This window comes from Trachinotus anak, unplaced genomic scaffold, assembly GCF_046630095.1.
Source record: "Trachinotus anak isolate AG129_WGS33_773 ecotype Australia unplaced genomic scaffold, CSIRO_AGI_Tana_v1 ptg000010l, whole genome shotgun sequence".
In the NCBI taxonomy this organism is placed as follows: domain Eukaryota; kingdom Metazoa; phylum Chordata; class Actinopteri; order Carangiformes; family Carangidae; genus Trachinotus; species Trachinotus anak.
This window is the reverse complement of record NW_027273861.1, coordinates 12,270,926-12,279,942: the sequence shown is the minus strand read 5'-3', so window position 1 is coordinate 12,279,942 and position 9,017 is coordinate 12,270,926. Positions and strand designations below refer to the sequence as shown.

Genomic DNA, 9,017 nt, shown 5'->3' with positions numbered 1-9,017 from the left:
AGCAGGATTTTGCGAATTACTTTGATTTCTGTTCCTGTCACCAACTCATTAAATTAAGTAGCTAACCTTTAATAGTGACAAACAGGATGAAAGCACAGCCTCGGTAGAGATATCATTTGAGTGTGTGTGTGTGTATGTGTGTGTACAGAGACAAAGTGTGAGTCTGTTGATAATAAAAGGAGCTTGAAAGAAGACGAAGACAAAGTGCAGCTGTTGTGAGAGGAGAAATGGGAATGACATGAAGCATGTAAAGAAGGGGGAGGTTGATGGCTTTAATAAACAGACTGACCTGCAAGAGGTTACATCTGAGTTCTTTAGCTGCCCCATAACGTTGAACTAAGGTAATCAAATTATGCGGTCAGTAAGATAACATCATGTACGGTACCGTTCCCAGAACCAGTCACTGTTGGCCTATTTCAAGCGTGAACTCTATTTCTGATCTTAATTCAATTGCATCCTGCATTTTGTTAAAGAGCCCTGCAGAATTTATGTGTGTTTGTGAGTGCATGAATGTGTGTGTGTGTGTGTGTGTGTGTGTGTGTGTGTGTGTGTGGCTGTTGGTTAGCGGAGGGGTAAAGAGCTGGTTGAACGTGCACCTCCCTCTCAGGGCTGATGTGTCTGTAGTAATCTTCTCAGGGGCTCATCAGGCCATTAGAGGGCTGGGAATGTACTTTGCCTAATCAAGCATGTTTAGTGAAACACCAGAGGAGATGCAGAGTGAGGACATGGCTGGATGGGCACACTGGCCAAGACAGAGAGGCCTCATTCATACACACACACACACACACACACACAGACTGGCAGACAGACACGCAGAACTCAGGCCACGGCAGAGATGGGAGACAAGGAGAGAGATAAAGAGAGGCAGAGATGAGGGGCCGGGCTGGTGGAAAGCTCAGCATCCTCAATACTAATGACCTGTTTCAGGGTGGAATGTATAAAGAATACATGCACTAATGTGGAGAGGCAGTAATGCAGTAACATCATGTTTGCCTGCCTGACCTCCTCCTCTGTCCTGGCTTGTCTCATGCACCACCTCAGACTCTTGGCTGTCTCATTTTTAGGACTGGGTGTCAAATCTCAGTGACAAAAATGTCAGCTGGTATCAAATACCTGGTCTGAGTTACAAGCTTGTTTACTTTTTCTTTGATCAGACAGTTCTTGATTTACATCTAAATGCTGTCAAATGTACACTGTTTAGACAGTGTTTAATAATTCATAGCTTTGGCTTTTGTTGAGTGGAAAAAGTATTTTGTAGAATTTCACAAAATAATGTATCAATAAATGTTTTATTTGCTATCTCATCAGCCTTCAGAATTAAACATTTAGAGCAATACCCAGCCTTAGTATTTTTACATTGAACATGCACTAACTGATTTTTCTGGCCACTTGACGGTAAAAGTTGTGAAGGGTACACTGACATATTATCACAATATAAGGCTAATGTATTAGCAAACAGTTGTCAATTTACACATCCAGAAGATACAAAGCAACAATATCATTCATTTGGAGCTGTGTTTGTGTAAGTCCAATATTTACTTTCCATTAAGCTCCATTTTTGGTCTCTACCAACTCCTGAGGAATATATCTGAATGTTTAGCTGCTAAATGCTCCCATATGTGCACTGGCTAGTCGCTAACTTTGACTGATGTTTGTTGCAGGCAGGTGGCATTGATTTTTAAAGCATTTTTCTTGAAAACAGCTGCCTGCTGAGACTGAAAACAACAGTGACGACAGCTGTGAGAGTGAACCAAAACAATTCAGTTATGGGTCAGAAAACCAATGAGCTAAAAGACGCTATAAAGAATCAGAGAGTTGCTTTAAATGGAAAATATTAATAATAAAAATATTTTTCATTATGATCTCAATAATGAAAGCTGTCATAGCATATTGGCACTAGTTTTATAAAAGTTTCAAGAAATACTGAGCCCTGGTTTTTGGTTTTTGTACACTGTGATATTTCATTATGTGGGTAGTATCTACCATCTGACCCTAAATTCCCCTCAGCACAGCCCATCATCTCCATTTTATCTGCATGTCTTTGTGCACTGTATAATGGTTTAACTATATTGTATAGCATGTTCTGCTCCCACGCAGGACCTTGACACTGTTAGCACAGATTTGTGAATGTCAAGCAAAGGGTTGTTGCACAACATTAATGGCTCAACAGAGAAAAGAATGAGGTTGGGAAAAAACAAGGAAGGATGAGAATGAGTGCATATGCTGTTTTTTTTTTCCACTCAATATGAGCAACACATTAATGGATACAAGCCCTAAGAGACTCACTCACACACAGACAAGCCGACAGAAAACAGCATCGTGACCCAGATGAACTGAGACTATCTCTGGATCTATGTCTGAATCAAGAATGGATTAGAACACACAGAAGCTGAAAACATAAAAGACAACAGTGTGAAAGAGTAACTCCACACCCAAGTAGACCCATGCCCATCTGTTTTCTTTATCCTGCTTTTGTTGGGAAACACGCTGAAAGGCAGAAAGGGGATAAAGCCACAAGGGATGACCATTGTGACAGTTAGCAGTGCCCCAATCCTGGCCTCAGCCCCAGCTTTGGCCCTCAGCTCCTCCCTGTCCTGGCAAGTGGGTGAAGCATAAGAGATGCCCGGGCCTGGTTGGTACATCTCACATGACGGATGGAGCTGCTGTCCTCCTCATTGATATTCTGCTATGCTGTGGTGCTGGGCTAGGTCCCTGACTCTTAACGGCTATTTGTTGCAGCAGTCTCCTCCTGCTTCTGGGGCACAAAGAGGCTCAGTGTCGGGCAGAAGAGGCTGAATGGAGGTCCCAAGCGGCCAGGCCTCACAGCCTCAGTCAGACAGCCAGACAGCCACAGCTCACATTCCCCCCTTCAAATGGACTGTGGAGCCCAGGGAGGCCTCAGGTCAGGTCAGTCAGACCCAGGCATACTGAGAGGCAGGGAAGGAGAGAAGAATGGAGGGGAGATATTGTTCCTTTTCCCAGCGCTCCGCTCTTTCTGATGTCCCTAAGCTTTAGTTTTCTTTGCTGAGAAAACAGTGATATTATAAAAATATCAAATTCAATTGGCTTTTTTCTTCATCATTATATGTTTCTTGCTTATTATTGCTCTCTTTCACTTCATCATGGCTCTGTCCAGTGCTGCTTCTGAGGTACTGGGAATCACTGAGAGTCTCAGCCCGTCACTAGACACTGGTCAACCATCCAAACCTCTGATTGGTAAACACATAGAGAGACACATAATAAAATCCACTTGTCTCTCTGTGATTGTTTATAAAAAGGGAAAATAATCTTTAACATCAACCTTCTCCTTACAGATACTTCATTATATAGTTATTCTTCACAGTTAAGACAGGACACTGGTTGGGGTTGTTGTGGCCGCACACATTCACACAATCACACTCACACACAGACACACACTGCATGATTCATTGAGAGTAACTGCCCTCTGGCACGGCTACAACAGTTTTAGTCTCATCTGAAATCCAAAGTAAAGCACATTGTTGTCTGCTGGATGCCACTGGCACAAAAAAAACAACAAAAAACAAAAGCAGAAAGTTTCACTCTCAAAGAAGATCCATGGTGTCAAAACAGTGAACAAAATGGTGGAGGGAGACCTTTCACATTTGGCGCTGCAAGCGAAATTGTCATTTTTTTAAAAATCTCCACTCTGTCCTTTTTAGAAGATTCCCCTTCCTTTGCACCCCTCCCTTTACCTTACTATTTGTCCTGTGGTGTCAAAGTCACACTCAGTGGGTCGTACCACTAACAGAGCAGAGGGGTGCACCTCAGATTAAGAGCAGAGGAACGGAGATGTGAGGAGAGTGTTCTCCTCTTTTTCAACTCTCTCTTTGTTTCTTTTCTCTCTGTCTCTCTCTTCAGTCTGCTGAATGACGTCATTGAACATTGAATGACAGTGAGAGAGGACAGAAAGGGTAAGGTTGGACCGGGACAGTGACTCTGAGGGGTTGATTTATTCCAGTTTACTGTTGGAGGGAATGGGTTTTCAGAGAGAGTTTGGTGTTGGGGCTCACGTACTTCACCTCACTGGCCACTGGGGGTGCGCTCTCCCATGTTCTTCCCTAGAAGATGGCTGAAGTCAGCCAGTTCTCCCAGCCCTCGAGGCCCATGCATGTCTGGCCTGATGAGGCCCTGGCGCTGGGAGTGATAGGGCGCTCCATTGTTGCTGTTGTAGTTGAGCGCCTCGTGACTCCAGCGAGGCTCCCCATAGTCCACGTGGGGAGTGGGAGCGGAAACCACCCTCCGTCGGTCGGGGGAGTCCTGCGGTGTAGCGGGGTAGATGTATTCTCCCGCTGAGTTCCTCAGGGTGCCGCTGGGACGGCTGCCACCATGCTCCCCTCTCTGGGTGGCTAGGATCAGGTAGCGTTGGCGCTCTGTGTGCGGGGGCAGCATGACCTCCCCTGGGTCCTCTATCCGGACCATCCCTCCACCCCCTCCACCTCCATGCAGGAACTTGGAGCTCAGGTAGATGACAGAGTTGTTGGGGCAGGGAGTCCCCACAGCAGTGAGGAAGGTCTGGCTCTGGTCCCAGTCGGTGTCTGGGAGACGCATGGACCGTTTCTGCTGCAGTGGGGTCTGCTCTGGAGTAGGCAGCAATCCTGGGTCCATCTCCCCTTTAGGCCAACCGTTGGGTGTCACAAAGGGATTGTCTGCCTGGGAACGGCGCCTCTCACCACCGCTGGTTCTTGTTACGCTCATCACTGACCCGCTGCGGCCCTGCCCCAGCATGCTCTGCTCTTTGTCACTTTTGCGGCGAGCACCGTTGGCTCCAGAGCTGCGGGAGTGGCGGTGACGGTGACTCATGATCCAGCAGACGGTGAGGCCTGAGAGAATGGCTCCTGTTGCGAAGGCTGAAACAGCAGACACCACCAGCAGGTTTACAGACACTAGGCCGTCAGGCTCCTCAATGAAACTCTCTTGGAGCAGCATTCCTACAAAGAAAGAGATAAAATCACACACAAAAAGAAAGCCATCAGTCAGCTGGTGGAAACATCTAAATAGCATCAGTATTTCCTGTATTAAACACGTGGGAGTAGACAAATGGCAAGACAAAATGGCCTATTTTCTCTCTCCACTCTGTGGGTGGGAATGGTTGTATGCTTTCCAGCCAAGGTAGCTCTAGCTAATTGCCTTCATTATATAAAGTGGATGGTGATTTTAATAGCTGTAATAACTGTCTTCCTGATTGAGAATAGCTCTCAGCCCTAACATGTTTCACAACATTAGCTTTATTGGGAGAGATGCCAAGTCTGGCAATAATAGTGAGTAATATTTTAAAGTTTTCATACCATTACAATCTGCTATACATGCAATTTATTGTTGTGCACCAACACCTGAACTTGCTTTCAATGGTGTGACTTAAAAATATACAAATACTAGTACTCCTTTTTGCTCAAATAACTGCAATTGCAAGGATGAACATAAGGCATTGCGTTCATAGAAGGATATCCCATCAGCACACAAGACCATGAATTTCTGTATTTCTTTGGTATAAGAACATGTCATGAACTCCCTCGGAGGAAACCGTTTATGAATTATTGAAGATATGAATTCAACTAGACCACAGCACAGGCTGCCATGGATCAATTAGGAAAATGCCAGAAGAGAAGTTGTTCTTTGCTGCGTGAGCTCCTGGGACCAACACCAACGAATACAATGAAATTGTGCCAAGGGAAGCAGATTGGAGAAAAGCAGATGAAGGAAAGAGGAGGGGAGAGAGAGAGAGAGAGAGAGAGAGAGAGAAGTTGCCTAAAGCGAACTCGAACATTTGGGGCCTTAGACAAACATAGTAATAGTTGTTAAATTACAACACCAATAGCGGCAGAGGGAGGACTGTCTCCACAAGGACAGCAAAATAAATCCTTTCTCACAGCAAATAAATGGATGTCATTAAAAGACATTGGGAGCCACTTACTCACTTGCACACGGCACATAAAAGGAGCAGGACAAAGAACAGGAGGAAGAATGAAAATACTGAGAACAGCAACGTTTCTTTTTAAACAAACATACTTTTATTGTCTGACAAATTCATTTTCAATGGGGACAAATGGGGCTGGTTGTGGTGCAAATACTCCAGTATGAGACAGCCTGGTGGTTAATTAATGTGGCCTGTGGCTTTGTATAATAATGTGCTACTCTCCACATTGACATTAAGCTGGGGAATGGCAGCTCAAACCATGTGAGAGACTGCTGAACTGCTGTGAGCCGGAGGTGCTCCTGTACACATTAAAGGGGCAGTTCACCCAAAAACAAAGTAACTGTTTCTATACCCACAGTGCAATCTATTCATCTCGATTGCACAGGCATGTATGATTTCATCTCATCCCAACAGGGTAGAGCTCGAAGCGGGTTCGCATTAGTGAGCCCCCCGCCCCAAAAAAAAGGAAAAAAAAAGGCCTACAGTAACAACTCGTTCTTAATACTATGTCACAGCCAAGAAAAACAATGAGTTTAATGACTTTTTTAATGACTTTAACAAGTACAAGTACAAGGGCTTCACAAAGTACAGAGAGACAGAGCAGGAAAAACAGGTCAAAGTGTCAAAGTACTGGATGGTGGTGCTAGATAAAAACTCAAATATGGATTACAAAGTAGTGATTACAAGTAATCTTGTGTGTGACATAAATGTCTTTACCAAATTTCAAGGCAACCCAAAGAACAGAGAAAAAAAAAAAAAAACAAGGAAATGTCAAGGGATCCACTTAATTGGGATCGATCCTCTGGGAGCCAATGGTGGACTGGAGACATGGTGTTAAAAATATAATGCCTGTGTTTATTCAGACACTAAGGTTCATTGTTGGGCTGTAAATGTAGCTTTGTTAAAGCATAACTGCATTCTAAAGAGGTGACAATTATGTTAAACTATTCATCAATATTTTGTCTCTTACGATTTCATCTTGTAGCTCTGACAGTGGATTCTCAGTGCTATCAATCAAAATGAGTCCTTACTCTCAGCAAGTTTGCAGTTTCCATTGACTGAAACCTGACGTTAATCAACTGGACCTGTTAGTCAATCAATGTCCTTTTCAGCATTAATTAGTCCTTTATCGCAAATCCAATAAGCTCAGTGATATACGTGGACACAGGTTTTAGTTACAGCCTGTTCAATCATGTGACATGCACGGTTCAGGCAAATCCTTTTGAATAACTGGACATCACATTTTGTGGTCGGTCTTAAATAGTTTTGTATTTATCTAGGAAGAATATATATTTCCAGCTAATATTTTGGACTAAAATAGGATTGTTAAAAAAAAAAAAACAACCTTGTTTAACATTCTACTGAAGTTGCTCCTCACATGAGGCTTAAGTTATGCATTTTAAAGTGTTTATTTAACTGAGTATTAATGTTTATTTTGGAGGTTAGTTTTCACCCACAGGATGTAAAAACTTGATTGCTCAATATTTCAAAACTGCTCCCAATACAGATGGCAGCTCATAACTCGGATCACACGACGTATCTTTCCTCACTTCATTCCTTCAAACTGTCACGCAGCCAGCTCGTGGTTACACAGGCTAACCAGCACAGACATCCTTGTAGTCTTTGTGTATTCATTTAAGCACCCATGTTCCTCTGTGTTTATATTGAATTTGGCATTTGTTCACTGGAAGTTCTTTTTCTCCTTGAGCACATTGTTGGCATCTTTGTTGCAGAAGCCTAAACATAGCCCTGACTCCTGCTGTATTTATTTTCATGTTTCAGGCCAATATTCAGTTTGGAATGACTGCCAGCTTCAATTACATTATCGCTCCTCTCCTCAGTAAAAAGGGCGTTCTTGGGGGCAGCAGATGCGACACGAAGAAAGGCATTTGGAGGTTACAGTGCCAGCATGTTCATTTATAGTTTCCACACACACACAAACACTGGAGGAATATGAAAAGTCAGGTAATGAATTGATCCATGGTTGGATGTTTTTGGTTTTTTTTTTTCAATAAACCGCAGCCTTGATGACTTTGTAAACAAAAAAGGAAGCGCTGCAACCACAGAAAAAGTCGGAACAAGGCAGCAATATAACGGGGGAAAACCACAAATCTCCCCTCGTTCACATACATCACAGCTGGAATTGCTCTTGCTGTACTCAGCTGCAGAGGCTGTAGATATTTCTCTAACAGTTACCTCAACTGTGGTCCAGGGTTGCTGTGTGGCACTTCAGATTAAATTCTGCACGGTGCAATAATACTGCTGTCATCTTCATGCAGGAGGAGAGGGCTTGACAAGTGTGTGTGTGTGTTGTGTGCTAGTACTGTATGGCTGAGAGAAGCAGGGACAGACTTCCTCAACTCTCCTTCTCTTTGACATAGACACTCTCACATATGTTAATAATTTTTGTCAATTTCTTTCATCCCCCCCACATAGAACTGTCTTTCTTAGATAAACAACATGTGGATGAAATCTTTAGCCAGTGGTAAAAAGATGAAAAAATAAATTAATATGAAAGGGCAGGTGTTTAGAGATTAGGGTAGTCTGTGTGTTTGTGTGACAGCAGACAGGTTTCTCTGCATCCTACCGAGGGGTGACAGTCGAAGCAGAAGTGTGCACACTTTCTCCTCCCTTCAGCTCTTTCTCTCCCTCTTCCAATCCTCCAACTTATTAAAGCTTAATAGAAGCCAACGGGGCTGCCTGTCAGCCTGACGCACACTGAGCCGCTTGTCTTGAGGCTTCCAGCTCCAATTACAGCGTAACAATGAGAGAAGAGGAGAAGAGAGGAGAGTAGAGGAGAGGAGAGGGAGGAGAGTAGAGTAGAGGAGAGTAGAGGAGAGGAGAGGAGAGGAGAGGGGATGAGAGTAGAGGAGAGTAGAGGAGAGGAGAGGAGAGGAGAGGGGATGAGAGAGGAGGAGAGATTTTATATAGGTTGGGGAAAAAAGGGAAATTGGAGGAGGACATGAGACATAAGAGAAGGAGACCTGATACAAAAGGTGAGAAGATAAGAAGGAGGAGAGGAGGGGATAAGTGAGGTGAAGAGGAGAGACAAAAGGATAGAGGAAGGGAGTTTGGAGGAGAG

At 43.9% G+C, this 9,017-nt stretch overlaps 1 protein-coding gene across 1 annotated transcript in view; it reads right to left on the bottom strand.

Annotated features, from left to right (window-relative positions):
• Window positions 1-1,021: 1,021 nt before the first annotated feature.
• Window positions 1,022-9,017, bottom strand: part of sema6bb (sema domain, transmembrane domain (TM), and cytoplasmic domain, (semaphorin) 6Bb) — a 117,865-nt gene continuing 109,869 nt past the window's right edge. Inside the window, exon 18 of the mRNA XM_071487587.1 lies at window positions 1,022-4,949. Within this exon, the coding sequence (XP_071343688.1) occupies window positions 4,042-4,949 (908 nt within the window). The 3' untranslated portion in view covers window positions 1,022-4,041. The remainder of the gene's footprint in view (window positions 4,950-9,017) is intronic.